The 23,701-nt window shown below is 39.3% G+C and overlaps 1 protein-coding gene across 1 annotated transcript; it reads left to right on the top strand.

Annotated features, from left to right (window-relative positions):
* The first annotated feature begins 9,428 nt into the window (after positions 1-9,428).
* On the top strand, positions 9,429-23,063 carry LOC132132045 (integrin alpha-2-like). The gene is made up of 30 exons (XM_059544217.1): positions 9,429-9,544; positions 10,002-10,125; positions 10,931-11,043; positions 11,312-11,403; positions 11,540-11,654; positions 11,759-11,886; positions 11,971-12,119; positions 12,231-12,381; positions 12,753-12,906; positions 13,040-13,113; positions 13,214-13,352; positions 13,906-14,051; positions 14,139-14,282; positions 14,366-14,569; positions 15,138-15,265; positions 15,347-15,507; positions 15,603-15,751; positions 16,374-16,484; positions 16,578-16,660; positions 19,440-19,581; positions 19,672-19,758; positions 20,106-20,182; positions 20,273-20,356; positions 20,725-20,827; positions 20,939-21,049; positions 21,199-21,309; positions 21,866-21,979; positions 22,077-22,166; positions 22,419-22,535; positions 22,644-23,063. The coding sequence occupies exons 1-30, from the start codon at positions 9,499-9,501 to the stop codon at positions 22,728-22,730; spliced, it is 3,534 nt and encodes a 1,177-aa protein (XP_059400200.1). The 5' UTR covers positions 9,429-9,498; the 3' UTR covers positions 22,731-23,063.
* Positions 23,064-23,701: the final 638 nt, after the last annotated feature.

Genomic DNA, 23,701 nt, shown 5'->3' with positions numbered 1-23,701 from the left:
GGGGAGTGGAGACTCCACCCCCAAGTTATGATCATGGTGTGGCAGAGATTCGGCCAGGCTGCCGTAGATCTCTTCGCATCGCGCGAAGACGCGCAATGTCCCCTGTTCTTCTCTCTGGTGGGCAACGATGCACCGTTGGGTGTGGATGCTCTAGCCCACAAGTGGCCAGACGTATTACTTTACGCTTTCCCTCCATTGAGCCTGATCAAGCCGACACTACGCAGGGTTCGGGAACGAAAACGTGTAATGATTCTGATCGCGCCATACTGGCCGGGGAGACTTTGGGTGGCGGAGATTGCGCAACTGCTCTACGACCAGCCATGGCCGTAACCAGAGCGCAGGGATCTCCTCTCACAAGCACAGGGGGAAATATTTCACCCTTCCCCTCAGAAACTAGCTCTCTGGGCCTGGCCCGTGAGAGGCTAAATCTGGATGCAGCTGGTTTACCTCCAAAAGTGATTGAGACAATTCAGAACGCGAGGGCTGCCTCAACACGCTCTTTATATAATCTCAAATGGAGGGTGTTTGAGGGTTGGTGCACAGAAAGGAACATTGTTCCTTTCTTGTGTTCAGTTTCGGATGTGCTGGTCTTTTTACAGGACCTTCTAGATAAGGGCGGAGCGCCTATCTACCATTCAAAGACCCAGAGCATATAGGTGGTGCATTTGTAATATTTCTGTTGTTCCGCAGAAAGTGCTTCTCCTTAGGGTTCATAATCATAAAAAATAAAATATTGTTAAAATACTTTTTCGACTCCAGATTAATATGAAGAGTTAACTATAAATCATGTGTAGGTGAGTCAATTTAAAAGTATAAACACTGTCTCAAACCATTTCTCTGTTTGTTTGATCCTCCCAATGGTGCGTGCGGAATGTGGATTTCTGCGAAAGATTCACACGGTCTCTGCATCTCCTGCTTGGGTGCTAAACACGCTCAGGCAGCGTTGACCGACCCCGAGGGCTGTCCCCACTGTGCAAAGTTCTCGGTCAAAATCAGAAAGCGAAGGCTTCGCGTTGCAGTAGCTGGGAAGTCGGACCCATGCCTCTCTGCTCAACCCAGAGAGGAACCAATGGATTGTCCACAGGCCTCCAGCTCCTGGGGTGAGATGATGGAGAAGGTGTCACCCGTCCTTCCCCCGCTGTTTGGAGATCCGTTAGCGGGAGATGAAGATGATGATGACGAAGTTTTGTCGACCATCCTCGAGGATGAGGATGACGATGATGAAGATGCTATTTGCTATTCTTCGAATCATTTGCATCCGAGCCGCAGGGTAGCGCTCTCTTCAACCGGGGCTTCGTTGCCAGGGAAAACAGAGCGCTTCGCCGCCTCTGTTTTTCAAAAGATTTATAAATCCTCTGCACTGGCCGTACATGCCTTGAACAGGACGTCCCTCCTTACAGCCTATCAAGTGGAGTTATTAGAGGAGATGGGGCATCAGCTGGACTCCGGTTCTCCCAACACAGTGCTCTGGGAGGAGATATGCGTCATTGCAGATTTAAACCTGCACACGTCCCGCGGAGCAGTTCAAAGTTGCGGTCGGAGTATGGGCTTAGCGGTTGTGGGAGAGAGATCGCTATGGCTGGGTTTGTCAGGCCTCTCTGACAAAGAAAATGTGGAGTTTTTGGATGCCCCTGTCGATCCGAAGGCCGCAACGGTAACAGCTATGCATCAGCAATGTGACCTGCGGAAAAAAGAGGGAGAAGCATTCGAGGTCTGTCTCCCCAGAAAGCCGACAGCTCGTCCTTATCACCCAAGCCGTCCGAATTTCAGGCCTTCAGGTAGAGGAGGTCATTCGGATTATCAACCTTCCCATCCTGCTCCGCCGCAGCCGGGAAGCGCGGGCCCTCAGTCAAAGCCTGGTTTCGTGAAACCGAAAAAATCGTTCGCAGCCGCAGCAGCGAAACACTGGTCGGCCCCCTCTCAGGGGAGCAAAAAGAGGCTGTCGACCTGAGAAATCAGTTTGGCAACAAGAAGGTTTGGAGACAGCACTCAGGGTTTCTTTGTCCCATCCCTTCTAAACGATTCATTTCTCCCTCCTGCGGGGAAACGGAGAAGGAATCTAAATGTGCAAAGTGTTCATGTGGGCAGTTCAAAGTCCAGTGTTCACGGGAAAATGGCACATGTTCACCTGGCGCCCCCAAAGAATTGTCTCTCCCTCCACTTACGAGGTTGGTTCTGAGGGAGGAAAGACAAAAGTGTGTTAGCATCCTTTCACAAATAAAGTTTTCCCTGTTGCATCCAGGCCAAAGGCCTAGGGCACAGAGCGGGATGAAAATAAAAAGATATCACAAAAAAGAAAAACAATCACAAAAAATAACGAATATAACTCCTTCGATGGAGCGTTATTCCCCCCCTTTGCCACTAGAGGGTGCCACAGCACCACCAGTGAGCGAAGCCGGGAAGGGCTCACTCGCTGCTCAAGCAGAGAACTGGCGCGCATGCGCAGTTCATCCCTGGGTTTTAACCACGATAAACAGAGGATACAGACTACAATTCGCTGTAAAACCTCCAGTGTTCAATTGAGTGGTGATTTCAGTGGTTATTTCTCTTTAATGAGAAGAGGAGTGATAAAAATGATTCCAATGGAGGAAAGCCAGATGGACTTCTACTCCCGTTATTTTGTGATTCCCAAACGAGGGGGAGGTCTCCGTCCCATTTTAGATTTACGGGTCCTCAACAAACACCTCAGAAAATACAAATTCAAAATGCTTTCGCTCAGAACTTTGTGTCAAAGTATTCTTCAAGGGGATTGATTCACCTCAGTGGACCTCCAGGCGCATATTTTCACATAGATATTTTTCCTGCTCACAGGAAATATCTAAGGTTCGCTTATCAGGGCACAGCATACGAGTATATGAGAATCCCCTTTGACATGGCTTTAGCACCCAGGGTATTTACCAAATGTGTGGAAGCGGCTCTGACACCGTTAAGGAACGGAGGAGTCAGAGTTTCATCATATCTGGACGATCTGCTCATCTGCGCACCGTCTCCACATCAAGCAGAGAGCGATACACACACACTAGTGATGCATCTGGAGACATTAGGTTTCAAGATAAACCAAACGAAAAGTTGTCTAATTCCTTCATAGGAAATAGTCTGCTTGGGTCTCAGGTTGAATTCAGTGAGGTTTCGAGCGTTCCTATCAGAAGAGCGCATCAAAACATTTCTCAACTGCCTCTCCCTCTTTCAACGAGAGAGTTTAGTCTCTTTCCGAATGTGTCTTCGACTACTGGGTCTGATGGCCTCAACAGTGTCAGTGGTTCCCCTGGGACTGCTGAGAATGAGGGATCACCAGAATGCATGAGCGCTCTCTGTCATTGGAGAGCCCTGTCTTTTCTCAGAACAGGATGTCCTCTCTGTCCTGTACTATTGAGGAAAGTGGTGACAACAGATGCATCTCTCACGGGCTGGGGGGCAGTGTTCGAGGGCAGAACAGTGAGGGGAGTTTGGTCTTCAGCACTGAGAGAGAAGCACATAAATTTTCTAGAACTACTTACAGTGTTACTAGCTCTGAGACATTTTGTGCTTTTTCTCAAGAATCATCACGTATTGGTCAGGACAGACAATACAACGGTGATAGCCTACAAAAACCAACAGGGAGGAGTGCGTTCTCACAAGCTCCATTTGTTAGTGAAAGACCTGATTATTTGTAGCAGCAGGAACCTCCTGTCATTACGCGCAACGCATGTTCCAGGAATAATGAACAGGGGAGCAGACTTACTGTCCAGAGGGAATCCTCTGTACGGGGAGTGGAGACTCCACCCCCAAGTTATGATCATGGTGTGGCAGAGATTCGGCCAGGCTGCCGTAGATCTCTTCGCATCGCGCGAAGACGCGCAATGTCCCCTGTTCTTCTCTCTGGTGGGCAACGATGCACCGTTGGGTGTGGATGCTCTAGCCCACAAGTGGCCAGACGTATTACTTTACGCTTTCCCTCCATTGAGCCTGATCAAGCCGACACTACGCAGGGTTCGGGAACGAAAACGTGTAATGATTCTGATCGCGCCATACTGGCCGGGGAGACTTTGGGTGGCGGAGATTGCGCAACTGCTCTACGACCAGCCATGGCCGTAACCAGAGCGCAGGGATCTCCTCTCACAAGCACGGGGGGAAATATTTCACCCTTCCCCTCAGAAACTAGCTCTCTGGGCCTGGCCCGTGAGAGGCTAAATCTGGATGCAGCTGGTTTACCTCCAAAAGTGATTGAGACAATTCAGAACGCGAGGGCTGCCTCAACACGCTCTTTATATAATCTCAAATGGAGGGTGTTTGAGGGTTGGTGCACAGAAAGGAACATTGTTCCTTTCTTGTGTTCAGTTTCGGATGTGCTGGTCTTTTTACAGGACCTTCTAGATAAGGGCGGAGCGCCTATCTACGGTTAAGGTTTATCTGTCGGCTATCTCGGCATGTCATGTGGGTATTAACTCGGGTACTATTGGCCAGCACCCTCTTGTCTGTCGGTTTATGAGAGGTACACGTCGGTTACACCCAGTATCGATGCCGCTGGTCCCGCCCTGGGACCTGTCCGTGGTTCTGAACGCGCCCTCAAAAGCCCCTTTTGAACCCATTGATAAAATTGCCTTAAAGCTACTAGCTCTAAATACGGCTCTGTTGCTTGCTCTCACTACAGCAAAAAGGGTGAGTGAACTACATGCTTTATCAGTTCACTCCTCATGTATGATGTTCGCTCCGAGTGTTCAAAAAGTCACTTTTCGAACTAACCCTGCGTTCGTATCCAAAGTGTTTGATCACGGGGGGGCAGTACAATCAGTGAACCTGCTAGCTTTTCATCCACCACCGTTTGCATCCCCAGAGGAGGAGAGGTTGCACACTTTATGTCCTGTTCGTACTCTGCATATGTACATTCAGAGAACACATATACTTCGTAAGAGCAATCAGCTGTTTGTCTCGTGGGCTGATTCTTAGATAGGAAGACATATCTCCCATCAACGCCTTTCCCATTGGGTGGTGGAGGCTATCGTATTATGTTACAATAATTCGAATTTGGAGCCCCCAATAGGACTACGAGCACACTCTACTAGAGGTATGGCTAGTTCCTGGGCTCTGTTTAAAGGCATCTCTATTCAGGATATTTGCGCGGCAGCCAGTTGGTCTTCTCCGCACACATTTGCTCGTATTTATAGACTGGATGTGGTCTATACTATTATATATATATATACTAACGTAAGCCCGGTTCTCTGATAACATGAAGTGAGGTATCTCACAAACATTGCCCTCCTTGCCTGTTCTGCACGGAGAAGAGATATGCGAGAATGACGAAATGGCAGGTAGCTGCGGTTTATATACAGGGAGCAGGACTCCCTGATCGCTGCAGCGATTGGTCTGCCATGGTTGGCAGACGTGGTGTTATTGGTGCTTCAGCGATCGGCCACACCTGAGGCGGTCCCATAGTGAGATACCTCACTTCATGTTATCAGAGAACCGGGGTTACGTTAGTAACCTAACGTTTTTATATATACTGCGTGTGGTGGGTACAGCTGTGTGCAATTTAGCATATTCAGCAGTGTGTGTGTGAGATCAGTGTCTCCAGCTGTGTGTGCAATTAGTGCAATGGGTGATGGGAACTGTAATCCGGGGTGAAGTGCAACAGTTGGTGCAGTGCCGGAGTCCATGTAGTGAGCGGGTGACCTCTGGTAATGAATGAATGGAAGTTCATATACCAGATTCGTGACAGTTGGGAGGATCAAACAAACAGAGAAATGGTTTGAGACAGTGTTTATACTTTTAAATTGACTCACCTACACATGATTTATAGTTAACTCTTCATATTAATCTGGAGTCGAAAAAGTATTTTAACAATATTTTATTTTTTATGATTATGAACCCTAAGGAGAAGCACTTTCTGCGGAACAACAGAAATATTACAAATGCACCACCTATATGCTCTGGGTCTTTGAATGGAAGAAGAATCTTCCTTTGCATTTTTATGTCACTCATTTAAAGCATAAATAAATATTATTTAATTAATTAATCGTGCATTAAAACAATGATTTATGCTAAACCAGAGACAATGTTAGCTACATAGTTTCTGGTTCTGCAGTTACTGTACTTTTCAAGGTTCTTTCTTTTTAGACCAGTTCTTTCCTTCTCCTTTCTCCTTATTAACCATAAACCATAAAGGCCATGTGAAGAGTTTTGAAACTTACATTGCAAATTTTTAAGCAACACAAACCACCAGAATTTACATCTTAATGTTCCTGTTATTGCCAAAAATGCTAAATATGACGTTAAAACTTCAGCTTAACCCTCAAAAGTGTGAATATTGAAGACATTCAGAGTTTATATCAAGTCTGCTTTTCTGCTTTAGAATATGAGTGATAAATCTAATTAAATTATTTATTTTATTCTATTTAATTGGTGGTTTAATTGAACTTTCATTCATTGGTAAAAACAGATCAGTTGAGTGAAAAATACATGCAAAGATGTGAACGGTGTTCCGCAAGAAGTTTCAGAAAAAAGGGCATCTTCAATATTCATGTGGTCTTATGATGTGTAGTATCCGGCTTATTATATGAAAATAATAATAACAATAATTTTTTATTTTAAGTTGTCATGAAATTTTTTTATTGCTGTGTGGGTTCAAAAGGTGTCAACAGACTTAATTCCATATTTGACACTGTAACTTTAACATTCAATGTCAATATTTATTATTCTATTATTTATTATTATCCAGTCACTTTTTAATTCTTTTATTGAATGAGATGTCGACCAAGATTCTATTGTTTAAATTATCACAATCAACAGTATTCATGTTTCAAACACATACATTTATACATATAGATGTATATATATATTAGTGGTAGGCTGTTATCAGCGTTAAAGTGCTGCGTTAACGGGAGACTCTTATTGGGCGATAAAAAAAATATTGTTAATCTATTCTCAAAGTTGGGTTGAGAGCTGGGTCTATACTATGCGAGCTATAATGACTTTCACCTTGATATTTTAGCGCGGATGTATACCTAGCCGAATCTGTAGGGGGCGAGAACGAGTCTTTAAACCTGTGTGTAAACGTGACGTGCTAACATGGATACAGCTGAAGCCGCCGGGTTTGCTTCAGGGAATTTTTTTTTTTTTTAAGAAGCCTCTCAATGGAAACCTCGACAAAAGACGCACGCCTGTTTCACACATACTCTGTCTGCAGTGCGTATGCAGTCCGTGTGCGTTTTGTATGTGGTGCTGAAGCAGCAAGGACTCATACTCATTGTGCTTTCACACAGGACGCGTTTGCAGTCCGCTACTCAGTACGTGAGTGATCGCTGCACTGCTGCAGACGCACCGCTCCTGGAACGCACTGACGGACCGCAACCGTGTGAACGCTATATATATAATTTGATGAAAACGTAGGATAATCAAGCCTCACTCTCAGACGGAAACCGCGGGTCTTGGGCACTTGTCAGATACTCTGCTGTTCAGTTCCTATGTAATACACTGGTTTGTATTACATAGAAATACAAACCAACTCATGGGGACTTGTGTCACTAAATTGATGTCCCAATGGGTACAGAAGTTTATAAATCATACAGAATGAGGTTTTTTTTATTATTATAATTTATTTTTATTTTTATTTTTTTGAGATTGTAAAAAGGCAGAATGTTTTTTGTGAGGGGTAGGTTTAGGTGTATACAGTTTGTACAGTATAAAAACCACTAAGCCTATGGGCAGTCCCTAAAAGGATAGTTAACCAGACTGTGCGTGCGTGTGTGTGTGTGTGTGTGTGTGTGTGTTTTATTTATACAGTACTGATGTACTACAGGAAATGAGCATACACATAATTACAACAAAAATTGCACAAAAGGAAGTCAAAGCAGAAACTTTGCATGTCTCTGAGCAAACATAATCATGGAGTTTTTTGTCTCTCTTTCTTGAATATATTTGAACAATCATTTGAGAGAATAATTCGCTCATTACTGGTGTAACAATGTAACAGTGTAATGCTTAGCCAAATACATTTGATGATTGGAACCATTATTGTGTAAGTCTATCTGAATTTTATAAATGTAGCCTAAGTGTTTCTTTAATGTGTCTTTAGCATAGCATAGCCAAAATTGTTTATATTTTTATTGTACGGTAAATGGTTCCAAAGGAAGCCAAAGCAGAATCTCTGTGCAAGAAGTGGGTCTGAAGCAATAGTCTGAGATTATATATTAATAATTAATTCAATGACTCATTAAGACAGTCTCCTTTTGCTGTCTATAACAATAAAACAAATTTGACTACTGCAACCAATTGCTGAAATTTTAATTGAATAATGTGTTTCTTCACCACATCAGTGTTCAGCGAGTTTTCATTTTCCAACTGTGCGTATCCATCTTATTTTGCAATGCTTTCACTTTGTAAAACAAACAGACAAAATCATCCATATTTCTTGATTCCTAAATAACTCCTGAAACAACATGTTTTAAAAACATGTTTTATTGGCCAGAAGCTGTAGTTTACAGTTTTACATGAGTCTTGACCCGTAAAGCTACCTCAGAATTCAGCAGAAATTGAAGTTGCCTGAGATAAGATATTGCTTAAAACATTTCCTGTTTGCTTTGAAACCATGCCAGATAGGTAAACTCTTCAATTACATCCCAGTCTGAGAGATAAAATTCCGTCAGAAGTCCGGGGTTAATCATTGTTTGTGTGTGTGTGTGTGTGTGTGTCATAGTCTGCAGAGGGAACACTCACGATATGTTTCAGCCAATAGTAACTCATAAAAATAGCAGCGTAGTTGAGATGCACCTGCGTGTGAGCACTGTCTCAACATGCTGTAAATCTGCACGTCCTCACCACCGGCTGATCGGTCACAGCTGCTCCCCATCACTCCCCTGCGCACTTTTAAGCAGCACACGCTGCACTCACAAGAGGCTCTAGAGCCGAATGAAACGCTGGTCTAATCCTTCTCTCGTTTCTCCTCAGAAAGCAGCGAGTGACCGACAGCCCACTCACCTTGGAGCATGTCTGGACACCCACTTTCGTTTTGGATTTGCACCGAGGAGCACAGGAACACACGGGAAGCACCAGCCATCAGGAAGCGGCTCACCTCACTTCACCACCTTAAATAAATCCACCCTCCGGGGCATTATATTAGATTCTTCACCCCGTGACACTATCATGACTCAGTCTTCGGACATCATTTCATGTTTAAATTGTGTCCATTACTGGCTTCTCCATAGTTCATAATCTGCTCTTTTTATCTTTTCATTCTTCCATTTTCCAGTTGTATTCTAACAAGGCATGAAATAAAAAAATGTGACGCCCATTTAAACCAAATGAACACACAGCTGTAAAGACCTTTACCTTATTTGGTCATTTATTTGTATATCTTTGTCTAAAGACAACGTGAAATAAAGATAGAGATCTGAAGTGCTGCCATGACATCATATCCTCTCACAGTAACTTTTACCCCGAGCCAAGGGGTAGTTTCAGTTGTTTCATGACAGCAAGACCGGAGTAAGCACTATCTGCTCTTTCACCTTAACGATTTCTCCAGCAATGGACAAAATGGAAAAAGTTGTGATAATAGTGATTTTATTGCAGGGTGAGTACTTGTTTTGCTTACCAAATATGGTTTACAATTAATTAATCTTCATAATTTCATAACTTTTTTACATTGGGTGGACAGACTTGACATTTTGTGGTAATGATCTAATAATGAAAATGTTTTATATAGACTGTCAGTCAAAAATACCATAACCTCCTTAAAACAAGATCAAGTTAAAATGCTAAATATAAATTGTATGAAGTTGTACTTTCAGCCATATTCTATATCTTTCTATCTATCTATCTATCTATCTATCTATCTATCTATCTATCTATCTATCTATCTATCTATCTATCTATCTATCTATCTATCTATCTATCTATCTATCTATCTATCTATCTCTCTATCTCTCTATCTATCTATCTATCTATCTATCTATCTATCTATCTATCTATCTATCTATCTGTCTGTCTGTCGATCTATAAACAGAAAGAATGTCTAACTTTTCCCGCAGGTTTCTGTATTGTTCACACTCAGGGTTTTAATGTGGGGACTGCAGGAGCTAAAATCTTCTCAGGTGTTGCGGTAGAAGAGTTTGGCTACACTGTACAACAGTTTAGCAATAATCAAGGAAAATGGTAAGATATGTCACCCACCAGACATTTTTTTTCTAAAACATGTTGTGGATAAAGTCCTGGAAGTATCTGTCACACCCCTGAACTCATTATGTGTGCTTTTGCCCCAGTGGCCCAGTTTCTGTCTCCCGTGGTGTGTTAATTTGATTTCAGGTGTGTCTAGTTTCTTCCCCATGTTGTTCCATGTCCCCGTTAATATAGTCATTCATCTTACCTGTGTTTCCCCAATTATCTTGTGTTTAAAGGTCCTAGTCTGTTCAGTCTGTGTTTGTCAGGTCTACAAATAAGTATGTGTGTCTTCTTCCTGTGTTCTATGTTGGATTAATAAAGACTCTCTCGATTGTTCTGCGACTCCGGTTCCTTCCTGTTCCTGTTCCTTCCGGCACAGTATTGTGATAGTATTGGACTGATGCTCTGACTCACAGTTCACACACAGATTAAAGTGGGGAACAAATGAGACCACAACAACTTTGTTAATGACTATTTCCTGTCTGGAATAACAGGATTTTTTTTTCCTAAAGGAACATTATTTGGCACTCTATCAATCTTAGGAATAGGAATAGTTCACCCAAAAATGAAAATTTGCTGAAAATATATCGCCTTCAGGCCATCCACGATGTAGATGAGTTTGTTTCTTCTGTTCTGATGAACCAGCAAACTCATCTACATCTTGAACTTCTTGAAGTCATTTCTGGTTAAATTATTCCTTTAATATCATAAACACAGCAGGCAAAAAATAAATTGTATGCAGCAAAGTCTGTTTGCATAATTTCTTTGAGTGCATAGAGAAATGGTTGTTTCTGCTCAGGCTGCTGGTGGGTTCACCCTGGAGCGGATACCCTCAGAATAGAAAAGGAAGTCTCTATAAGTGTGACATTAGTGCTTCTGGAGGAGCCAACTGCCAAAAACTAAACCTTGCAGGTCAATTTCTCTTTATCTGAAATAATAATGCAGTTATAAAAAGTATTGTGGTATAACCATGTGTTTTTGGACATAAAACAATAATAATACCATGAAGTACAAATGCATGGTAGCTAATGAATATGATATCAGCACTTGCCTATTGTTTTACGGACACCATAGTAATTTTTTGTAAGGGGGTCCTTTAAAATCCATTAAATGATTTTATATTTTGAATTTAGATTTAGGTTCCTATAATTGTCATGTAAATATATCTGTGTCTTCGCAGACTCTGTCAGCATAGATGGTGTGCAGAGCATCAACGCCAACATGAGTCTGGGCCTGACTCTCACTCCATTAGCTGAACCTAAAGGAACGATGGTATGTTGTAGTAGCATTGTGTCACCATCAGGGGGCTCGTATTCCCTTTTAAAAGCATTCATTCGGTTGTTTTCATACTCAAGAGGCTCTGCCATGTATTAAACTGTATAAAGTTCAGTATAAATGTGTGTTTCAGACGTGTGGTCCTCTGTGGGCTCAGCGCTGTGGCAGTCATTACTTTTACCCAGGAGTCTGTATTGTAGTAAACCCACAGTTTACGCTTCAGTCATCCTTCTCTCCTGCCCTTCAAAGTACATCTTATTTTGGATTGTCTGAAATGTATAGAATAATTGATTGAGTAAGTTCTTCAAAGTTCTTCAAAGTTCGTCATTCTTGATCTGAATTTCTCATTCAGCTTGTGGTGGGCCCATGGATGTTGCCATTGTTTTGGACGGATCAAACAGTATATATCCATGGCCTGATGTTATAAACTTTCTCATTAAGCTTTTGGAAAATCTTGATATTGGACCAGATAAAACCAGAGTAAGTACTGAAATTCAGCTTATTATGATCCAATTTATTTATTTTATTCATATGATATGATTTTGGATTTTGTTTTTTTTTTAGGTCTGTATTATGCAGTATTCGGAGGATTTGTCCTTTCATTATAATTTTAGTTCTGACCAAAATAAAGAAAAACTTCTTTCAGCAGCTTCTGTTATTAAGCAAAAAACTGGAATAGTAACCAACACTTTTGCAGCTCTTGACAATGTCAGGTATCCCATCCTCTACAAACTATTTTTATTATTATTATTTATTTATTTGTTTATTTGTTTGTTTGTTTATTGTTTATGAAAAAACACATTTTGTGATTGTTTGTGTTTCAGACAGACAGCTTTCCTACCAGAAAAAGGTGGCCGTCCCAATGCCACTAAGGTGTTGGTTGTGGTAACAGATGGAGAATCTGCTGATGGTCATAAAGGTCAAGAGGTCATTGAGAGATGCAAAAGAGAGGGCATCATTCGCTTTGGCATTGCTGTGAGTGAGAGAGATCAGCATGAAAAAAACATTACATTAATAAAATGTAAACTTTAATGTTGATTATATTTTCATCTACAACATTACAGTATATATAAATATGAGAGCATATCGTGAAATAAAATGAGTAATGAGATTCTTTGCAGACAATAAACAATTTAAAGATTCATTGTTTAATATTAACAATTAAATTTAATATTAAAAGATTCATATTAAGGAACCCAGTTTTACAGTTTATTTATTTATTTTTTAGAATATGTCTTGAGTTAAAGGTATTTTGTTTTGTTTTAAGTTTTAAGTTTGTTTAGATATTTTTAATAGACAGTCAAATTTGAATTTGGTGTATTACTGTCATCTATGAAATTACGCAGATTCTCAAGCAAAGTGCCAATATTCAAATATTCATCAAGGAGATTGAATTGATCGCTAGCACTCCAACAGAGAACTACATGTTCAATGTGTCATCAGAGGAAGCACTAATCAATATCGCAGAAACTCTGGGGGAAAGAATCTTTAACATTGAGGGTAAATCTTGCATTCATGTATGCCAAATTGAATAATGCATTTGTTCATCCAGTGAAACAGGTCACTTTTTTAACCTAAAATACAGCTTTAAGTTATGATAAGCATTTGATGGTTTAGACTTGTTTGATTTGAGGCACCAGTCAAGGTCAGGAATTTCAACTGGAGATGTCCCAAGTAGGATTCAGCGCACACCAGACCAATAAGAAGGTGTCAGTAATCTTTCAAAATATCTGATTGAGTTAATTTGTAATGTACCATGCTGATTTACAAGAACTGAAGGCATGACGGGTGGCATTTTATCCCACAGGATGTGATCATGCTGGGTGCTGTTGGAGCGTATGGATGGAGCGGGACCATCGTCCATCAAACAGCTGAGAAATCACACATTTTCCTCAAAAATGCTTTTGAGAAAATCCTGGATGACAGAAACCACAGCTCACTACTTGGTGAGCCAGCCAGAAAATGAACTGTAAAGTCATTTTCATAATAAAAAGCAAATTAAGAGGTCATGTAACTTTATATTCACATCTCTGTTACAGTTTGAGGTCTGCAATATTTTATTTTTAAATGAATTAATAGTTTTAATCAGCAAGGATGCATTACATCGATCAAAAATATTATTTAATCATTTCAAATATATGTTGTTCTTTTGAAATTTTTTATTCATTAAAGATTCCTAAAAACAAAATGGAAATCACATTTTCACAAAAATATGATGCAACACAACTGTTTTTCACATTTATAATAATAAATGTTTCTTGAGCTTCAAATCAGTATACTGATTATATTGAGAATGATTTCTGAAGGATTATGTTACACTGAAGCCTGGAGTAATGATGCTTAAAATTCAGCGTTGATCAGATAAATAAATTAAAAGTTTAAATATATTGAAATAGAAAACAGTTGTTTTAAATTATTATAATATTTCACAATATTAATGCTTTTTACTGTATTTGTGATTAAACAAATTCCTAACATTTTCCCCTGTCATGTGTTGAGGATACTCTGTCACATCTGTAATTGATGGCTCGTCTGAGTTTTATGTGGCCGGTGCTCCTCGTGCCGCTCATAGAGGACAGGTCATAGTTTACAGTATCAACAGCCAGAATCAGCCGGTCATCGTAGATTCACAGAGAGGAGATCAGGTAAACACATCTCTCTGTGAGATTTAATGAGCTTTAGTTTTAGACAGTAAAGTCCTGTCATAGATCATTGTGTTCTGTGGTTTGCAGATCGGCTCTTATTTTGGCAGCGTTCTCTGTCCTGTTGATGTGGATGCTGATGGTGTGACTGATCTGCTGCTGGTCGGAGCTCCGATGTATATGAGCGAGGAGAAATCTGAAACCGGAAGAGTCTACCTCTTCACCATTAACAAAGTGAAACCGCTTTACTGTTCAAAAAACGAATCTTCACTCAAAGCAGGTCCTAAAAAGACCATCTTGCCTTATATTGTTCTCAGGGCAAATTAAGCAACCAGGGGAGGTTAGAGGGATCCTCCGCATCTGTGAATGCTCGGTTTGGGACAGCCATTACTGCTGTCCCCGATCTAAATCTGGATGGCTTCAGTGATGTGGTGGTTGGTGCTCCACTGGAAGGCAATGGCCAAGGTGCCGTTTACATCTACTATGGAGACAGAAAAACCATCAGAAACCAGAGCTCACAGGTAGAATGCACCAATAATATTTTACATGTACATATATATATATTTATATATACTGCAGTTATGCAGTTCAGTCTGCAGTTTTAGTTATTTTAGTACATCAGGTTAAATTAAAAGAAAATAAGAAATCTTTGACTTGGCAACTAACTGAAATCAAATATATAATATTTTGCTTATTAATATTTGAAAAACATTTGTCCACTAAATGAAAGATGGTGCAAGTTACATGCAGGGGAAAAAAGCATAAAACATGAAATGATATCAGGGAGAGGACTCTCATGCTGTGTACAGGTCAATAAGTCTTTTAAAACATCAGATAATTTTTATGACAAGGCAAAGTTATCTCAGGTTATAAAATGTCATGAGGTGCAGCTATATGAAAACATTAATTATTCTTTTATGAATCATTTGTTTTAAAAAAGAGTCACTGAACAATAGCTTTTCTTGAAAATGGTATAACTGCTTAGCTAAGAACTATTAAAATATAAATTTTCCTTATTATTCAATCATAGAATCTTGTTTTTCATTTCAAACAAGTCATCTTATTTTGCTGTCTTGTCATTTTCTGCAGAAAATACTTGGATCCAAACTGGACCCTGTGCTTCGGTTCTTTGGACGCTCCTTAGATAGTGGCGATATGAACGGTGACTTAATCCCTGATGTTTCAGTCGGAGCGGCTGGGAAGGCAGTGCAGCTCTGGTGAGGATCTCCATCTAGTTTTTAAAAATCTATAAAATCATACTGAAACTGTGATGTTTCATACAGTATTTGTGATTTCAGGTCAAGGGGAGTTGCAGCTGTCACAGCAACAGTCTCCTTCATTCCTGAGAAGATCAGCATTCTGAGCAAACTTTGCATGTTTGAAGGAAGGATGTTGTCGTGTGTTGCTGCCAAAGTCTGTTTCAGATCAAAATTTAGACCCACAGTAGTGGGTAAAGTAGGTAAGGTCGTCTGTCATGTTATTGTATCTCATATACAGTATGCTGGTTTCCCCAAAAACCTCCATGGAAGTGAATGGAAATGCACTTTTCTTCAGATATCAAATACAACTTGACGCTTGATGCTGACCTGCAGTTGTCTAGAGTCACTTCAAGAGCCCAGTTTAACAACTCAGAGCGTCTTATTCAGAAACCTGTCAGCGTCTCTGACAAAGAAACCTGTGTAGATCATAATGTCTATGTGCAGGTGAGTTTTAGCCACTCGCCACAAGCCTCAGACCTCTGTTCAGACTAACAATACTCACTGTCATGCCCATAGCCAGGTTCTGACCTCAGTAAATTCTTTATGTTCAAAAATAAAATGTGTTCTTTAAATGACTAATCTGCTATTTAAAGCTCGTCGTATGAGTGTCTGCATGTATAATTATGTTTAGACTGTTTGCAAAAATTTTTAGTGCCCGTGGTATGAAAATGAGCATTGCGAGATGCTGGCGGAGTAAATAAGGCTTGAGAGCCGTGTTGCCAGATTGGACGGATGATTTCCAGCCCAAAAGCTCACCGCCTAGCAAACACAAAACGTTAGTTTTTGGTTCCCGTTTGGTTATTTTTATGGAACTATATATATATTTATAGGGACCAAATACTAACGTTAGGGGAACATTCTTTTTAGGTTATAAATTTTTTTAAACCATAAAATAATGTACCCAGAATGTTGCGTTGTGGTTATTTTTTTTTAAATAACCTAGCAATAACTCAGACCTCACTAATTTTCAATCCCTGGCTATGGCCATGCTCACTGTACTTCATATTTATTTAGTTTAAAAGTGCTTGAATAATGAATTTACATCATTGATTTTATTGTTTAATAGGAGACTCCTGATTTTGTTAGTCCAATTGCTTTGCGAGTCAACATCAGTCTACAGAATCCAGACACTGGCCCTGCCCTGGATGCATTTCAGCCCAAAGCGTGGGAATTTTTTGTAAGGTTCCCTCTGAATTTAATTAAGAGCATTAGTCCATCATGAATTGTTTCAAAGATTTTTAACTGTCAAAATATATTCCTGTTTGCTCAGATCCATTTTGTAAAGGACTGTGGCTCTGATGACAAATGTTCTTGTGACCTGAAGCTGACTGTGAAACCTGTTAATGTATCTAGGTACCCTTTCACACACACACACACACACACACACACACACACACACACACACACACACACACACACACACACACACACACACATATAGCCTATATATATATATAGATAGATAGATAGATAGATAGATAGATAGATAGATAGATAGATAGATAGATAGATAGATAGATAGATAGATAGATAGATAGATAGATAGATAGATAGATATCAAATCAAATCAAAAAGTATTTATTTCACTAATTCCATTCAAAAAGTGAAACTTGTATATTATATTCATTACGATGATTATAACTGACAACTAAGGAAAATCCCAAATTCAGTATCTCAGAAAATTTGAAAATTGTGACAAGGTTCAATATTGAAGACACCTGGTGCCACACTCTAATCAGCTAATTAACTTGCAAAAGCCTTTAAATGGTCTCTCAGTCTAGTTCTGTAGGCTACACAATCATGGGGAAGACTGCTGACTTGACAGTTGTCCAAAAGATGACCATTGACACCTTGCACAAGGATGGCAAGACACAAAAGGTCATTGCAAAAGAGACTGATTGTTCACAGAGCTCTGTGTCCAAGCACATTAATAGAGAGAATAAGGGAAAGAAAAGATGTTGTAGAAAAAAAGTGTACAAGCAATAGGGATAACCGCACTCTGTAGAGGATTGTGAAGCAAAACCCATTCAAAAATGTGGGGGAGATTCACAAAGAGTGGACTGCAGCTGGAGTAAGTGCTTCAAGATCCACTATGCACAGACGTATGCAAGACATGGGATTCAGCTGTCGCATTCCTTGTGTCAAGCCACTCTTGAACAACAGACAGCGTCAGAAGCATCTCGCCTAAGCTATAGACTAAAAAGGACTGGACTGCTGCTGAGTGGTCCAAAGATATGTTCTCTGATGAAAGTAAATTTTGCATTTCCGTTGGATATCAGGGTCCCAGAGTCTGGAAGAAGAGAGGAGAGGCACACAATCCGCATTGCTTGAGGTCCAGTGTAAAGTGGTTTGGGGTGCCATGTCATCTGCTGGTGTTGGTCCACTGTGTTTTGTGAGGTTCAAGGTCAACATAGCCTTATGCCAGGAAGTTTTACAGCACTTCATGCTTCCTATTGCTGACCAACTTTATGGAGATGCAGATTTCATTTTCCAACAGGACTTGGCACCTGCACAAAGGGCCAAAGCTACCAGTACCTGGTTTTAGGACCATGGTATCCCTGTTCTTAATTGGCCAGCAAACTCGACTGACCTTAACCCCATAGAATATCTATGGGGTATTGTGAAGAGGAAGATGCGATATGCCAGACCCAAGAATGCAGAAGAGCTGAAGGCCACTATCAGAGCAATCTGGGCTCTCATAACACCTGAGCAGTGTGTGGCGGATGTTGGTGAGCCTAGGTCAGGTTAGTTGAGTCTTTTATAAAATGGAATTTGTTTACAGTATAGAATACATAACAAAATTATTTTGGTTTAATAAACTTTATTTAAACTTTCGTTTAGAGTTAAGTGCGCACACTCTTTAACATTTAGTTTGAGTTTATTCTTACCATTCCTTTTGTTGTCTGTTGCGGTGGGACACAGACAATAAAGGGAGACACTATTACAGTATTCAGAAATCTATTAAAGTGAAGGGTTTCAAAGGGAAATATAGAAGAGATGAAGTGATTTTTTCAAGATCAAGGCTTGGACATACTGGGTTACAATCAACGCTGTATTTAATGGCAAAATGTGTGTCTGATAAATGTGAGGTATGTAATGTTCCTGAAAATGTCGAGCATGTCATAATGAAGTGTAGTAAATTTGATTTTGAGAGGACCATCTTGCATGATAAGATATGTGAATTAGGACGGGGATGGAATTTAGAAGGGATACTGGGGATAAGTGAGGAAAAATGGGAGTGTTACAAAGCTCTCTTTAACTTTATTAAATCTACAGGATTAGACCATAACATATAGTTTTTCTCTCTCTTTCTTGCGTTCACTGAAATGTAACCTGAAATACTAAAACCTTGAATTACACACTCTTGAATTACAGTAGGTGTCGGTATGCATGAAAAAAATAAACCCCATTCTGTGGAAATAAACCCCTAAACGTTTGCAGTAGCCTGCTGCCTCCATGTACCTTTTTCCTTACTGGTCATATCTATCACACAGTGCCACAGACTGATCGAGTTCATGCCACGCCACATTGCTGCAGAAATTCAGGCAAAAGGAGCCCCTACCAAGTATTGAGTACATGTACAGTAAATAAACATGCTTTTCAGAAGGCCAACAATTCACAAAAAATGTTTTTTATTGGTCTTATGAAATATTCTAATTTGTTGAGATGGGTTTTTGTTAAATGTGAGCCAAAATCATCACAATTAAAATTACCAAAGACTTAAACTACTTCAGTCTGTGTGCACTGAATTTATTTAATACACAAGTTTCGCAATTTGAGTTGAATTACTGAAATAAATGAACTTTTCCACAACATTCTAACCTATTGAGATGCACCTGTATATGACAAATTACATTAAGTGACATCAGAGAACTGTGAACAAATGTGCTGATAAATTATTCAGATTAATTTAAAATATCAGGGGGTGCTTCAAGTAAAAAGTCAAATAGTTTATGCTGAAAAAAGTTTGGGAGTCTCTGCCTTTGTGAAGAATGACAGACTGTTTGTTAGTGTGACCTGTCCCTTTAAGAGTTAACTAAAAATAATCAATTACTACAAGCAGGGCTAGATGTATCATGTTATTAAGAAACCAGAATCCTGAAATCTAAAAAGATTTTGTTGTGCTTTGCAGGTCATCTGACTTTCTAGTTGGACCCAACAAGAGAAGACTGTCTTTCATCATGACAGTAAAGAACATGAAAGAAAATGCATACAATACAAGAGTGTCTGCTAACTTCTCCAGTAGCCTGTTCTATGCCTCTTTTACACCACCTGTAGGCCCACCATTTCCTGTTCTGGCATAAATCTTCTCTGGTTTGTGTACGCAAAATTGTATTTGTGAATCTTTCTACTTATGTGTGCAGAGAGACAACACTGAGGTGACATGCAGTACAACAACAGGCTCACTCAACTGCAGAGTTGGATACCCAACCCTGACGCCTGGCCAGACGGTAAGAGAAAAGTGTCTGTGTATGTCTGTACCTGGTGTACCCTAGATTATGAGGACCAAATGTCCCCACAAGAGCAGCAACACCATGAAATTTTGACCTTGTGGAGAAATTTTTTGGTCCCCGAAAACAGCTTATGAATCATACAGAATGAAGAGTTTTGAAAATGTAAAAATGCTGAAGTTTTGTGTGAGAGGTAGAGATTGGGTAAGGGGATAGCAAAATACACTTAGTACAGTATAAAAACCATTACATTTGATTTATGTAGAGTACCCCCATAATGTTAGGGTTATCTGTGTCTGTGTGAGCATACAGATGTTTTCTTTAATTATTTCAATTTGTCTCATCAGGTAACATTTGAGATCAACTTTGACTTCAACCTGAAACAACCAGAGAAACAGGCTATTGTGAACTTTGAAGTGCAAAGGTAAAAATACAGTTTTTAAAGCACTTCTGTTTGAATTTTTGTGTATCTGTTTGGTTTGACTTTAAAAAAACACTACACAACTTTTTACAGTGACAGTGAGGAGGAATTGACATCAGATAACAAGGTCTCTATCTCTATCCCAGTCCAGTACGATGCCGAAATCATCCTCACAAGGTCAGAGGTCAAACTAATGCTTTGATTACCTTTATCTGCTCTAATGTGGTTTTTGAAAGAAGTCTCTTCTGCTCGTCAAGACTACATTTATTTGACCAACAATACAGCAAAGACAGTAATATTGTGAAATATTATGATAATTTAAAATAAGTTTTCTATTGCAATATATATTATGTATATATGGAATTTATTTCTGTAATGGTAAAGCAGAATTTTCAGCATCATTACTCCAGTCTTCAGTGTCACATGATCCTTCAGAAATCATTCTAATATGCTGATTTGCTGCTCAAATATTATAGAGTATTAGCGATGCTCAGTTATTAATAATGGTTCCCTCTGTTCATTTTTTATTATTATTATTTTTCAAGAAATATAAACTTGGATTTTAGCGCCATTGATCCTGACGATCAAGTCAAACATACAGTCTCAGGTTTCAGTGACATCGGCCCAGAATACATCATAACATTACGAGTGAGTCAAAAAAAAAAAAGTGTATCTAACATTAAACTAATATGTATTGAGTTCCCTCTAGCATTAGCAGTGTTGAACTATTCAAGTTATTTAAAGTTTGTCTTTCTGCAGGTTTCAACTGGAACTTTCCAAATAAATCAGGCTCTTCTGACCGTCTCGCTGCCCACCAGCACCAAAGCTGGAAATCCTTTACTGTATGTGACTTCAGTCAGAACGGCTCCTGTAAGTATAATGCTCTATTAAAATTTTAATTATTCTAAACTTTCTATATGAATAAAGTGTTTCACTGCACGTATATTTAGAAAATTGTGCTGTAAATACCATTCTGGGATGAAAAACCAGGACATTTAATCTCTGTTTCTGCTGCATAGGTTTTAAATGTGCAGTGCAACAGCAGTCATCTGATTGACCCACTGAAGATCAAAGAGAAAACACACACTGCCAGCTTTGCTAAAGAGAGCTTTAGAGGGACAAAAGAACTGGTCTGTATGCATGCGTTTATATTAAATTATACATGCTGCAATATGCACATTCATTTTTTTTTAGATAATAATACTGTTATTAAGCAAGGATGCATTTCATTGATCAAAAATGACAATAGAAACATTTATAATGTTACAGAAGATTTCTATTTCAAATAAATACATTAATACTGAACTTTGTATTTATCAAAGAATCCTGAAAAGAAATTTAAGTTTCCTTAAAATATGAAGCAACACAACTGTTTTTAACATTGATAATAATAAGAAATGTTTCTTGAGTGGCAAATCAGCATATTAGAATAATTTCTGAAAGATCATGTGACACTGAAGACTAGAGTAATGATGCTGAAAGATCACCTTTATTATAGCAAAAAATGACATTTTAAAAATATATTACAACAGACAATCGTACTTTTAGATTTTAATAATTTTTCACAAAATTACAGTTTTTACTGTATTTTTGATCAAATAAATTTAGCCTTGGTGAGCAGAAGAAACTTTTCTAAAATAATTTCTTTTTATATCCTACTGAAAACAAACATTTGTTCATTTCCAGAATTGTAATGCAGCAAAATGTGAAACCATGACTTGTGTCCTCAAAGATCTGAAGACAAAAACCAATTACTTTGTAAACATCACCACAAGGCTCTGGAAAAGCACATTTGCCTTTGTGAGTGTCTCTCGGACCATTTTATCTCCATCTAGCATTTCTGATATCTGTTGTGAGCAGACGCTTTATTCCACACTCCATGTTTATTTCCTTCTAGGCTGATTTTCAGACAGTTTTAGTGGCTGGAAGCTCAGAGATACAAACATCTCAGCCTGACCTCATAGTCATCACACACAAACAACAACAGGTCTGTTCATCCCCGTCTTTCAGTTGTGTTTAAGATATGATCAACCCCGCTGAAGAGACCAGCTTGGCTTTGAGTAATTTTCACTGTTTTTTTTTTCCCCAATTAAAAAAAAAAAAACTAAACATTCTTAAAATGATCAAATAAAATACAACTGATATTAAAGGATAATATTGTAGCTTGCACATATGTACTGTGTATGTGTGTGTGTGTGTGTGTGTGTTGATATGATTTATCTAATCTTTCCTGCTGCAGATAAAAATTACAGTGAGTAAAGTAGGAGCGATTGGAGATATTCCTATTAGTATTATCATAGGAAGTGTCATCGGCGGCCTCCTCCTTTTGGCTGTTATTATGGCGATCCTATGGAAGGTATGTGATCTTTGTTTTAGCTTGAACTGCAGCTACTAATACACTGTAATTCTGACAAAGGAAAATGCTTAATCATAATAAAATACAATACTGATGATGTCCCACCAGGCTGGCTTCTTCAAGAGACAGCAGTTGCCACAGGGAAATCAACAAGATCCGGCAGAACAAGAGGGTCTGTCTGAGAATACAGCATGAAAACATACAGGCTCACCTCTGTGACTACATGCTGGTAATATTACCTCGAACTGTATCGATTAATAACTGATATTCAGTTGACAGCCATTCAGGTTCTGCAGGAGGTCTGGGTGGTGATAATAATACTGTATTTCAAAGCATCTCACGATTGTTGACTCTCATGGACTTGCTCGTTTGGTGCTCAGTCGTATTTAGGCTTCATAAGAATGAACGAATGAGTTGGTACATGCATGAGAGCAAGGATGTGTTTTTTTTTAAGACAGAGGGGGGTGGGGTGAATGTCTGAATTTAATGCCTCTGTCATTTCCTGCTTCATTCTTGTTCTGACTTGCTTTCGTTCTGTAAAAACATATTTTAAAGCTGATTAACATTCAGCTTACTATTAGTGAAGTGTTTCTGAGATGTTTACCTCGCTCATGCACAAACCCCCAGAATGAAAACACACACACTGTGATGATAATCCTCTATGTGAAATATGTATGATGAATGACTCTTACTTTTGTGATTATTCAAGCCCAAAGGGCAGATTAAATTATGCTCTTTAAAACTTGTTTTTGTTGGCCAGTTTTTTTTTTTACTTCTCTCTCTCTCTCTCTCTCTCTGGCTATTCTGAAATACTAAATATATCTATTGTTCAGGTTTACCAAGGCATGTACTGTTCAGCAACATTGTTGCTTAAAATTTTAGACAATGGAGTCTCATTTAAAATGTCAGAATGTCATTAGATTTTGAAAAAAAACTTTTAAAACAACTTTTGTTAGCTTTTTTCAGATATTAAACATTAAATAATTATGCATAAATATAAGATAAATGTATAGATAGCAGTCCTCCCCGCCCTCCCCCTCCCCCTGTTTTCGAATAATAGCTAGGCCAGCTAGCCAGGCACGTCTGTGCACTCCGAACATGTGTTCTCCACTGCGTGGAACATTGTAAATAAAAAGAGAGCCGCACTTAATCCAGATCATGTTGAT

The sequence above is a fragment of the Carassius carassius genome, chromosome 49 (assembly GCF_963082965.1).
Source record: "Carassius carassius chromosome 49, fCarCar2.1, whole genome shotgun sequence".
Lineage (NCBI taxonomy): Eukaryota > Metazoa > Chordata > Actinopteri > Cypriniformes > Cyprinidae > Carassius > Carassius carassius.
The sequence above is the reverse complement of the archived record's forward strand: the minus strand, read 5'-3'. Positions and strand labels throughout refer to the sequence as shown.

Excerpts from the sequence above, each read along its gene's own strand:
- LOC132132045 (XM_059544217.1), top strand. The coding sequence starts at position 9,499 with ATGGACAAAATGGAAAAAGTTGTGATAATAGTGATTTTATTGCAGG. Across the intron at positions 11,887-11,970 it reads TTGGACCAGATAAAACCAGA|GTCTGTATTATGCAGTATTC; the intron begins GTAAGTACTGAA and ends TTTTTTTTTTAG. Across the intron at positions 22,536-22,643 it reads TTATGGCGATCCTATGGAAG|GCTGGCTTCTTCAAGAGACA; the intron begins GTATGTGATCTT and ends ATGTCCCACCAG.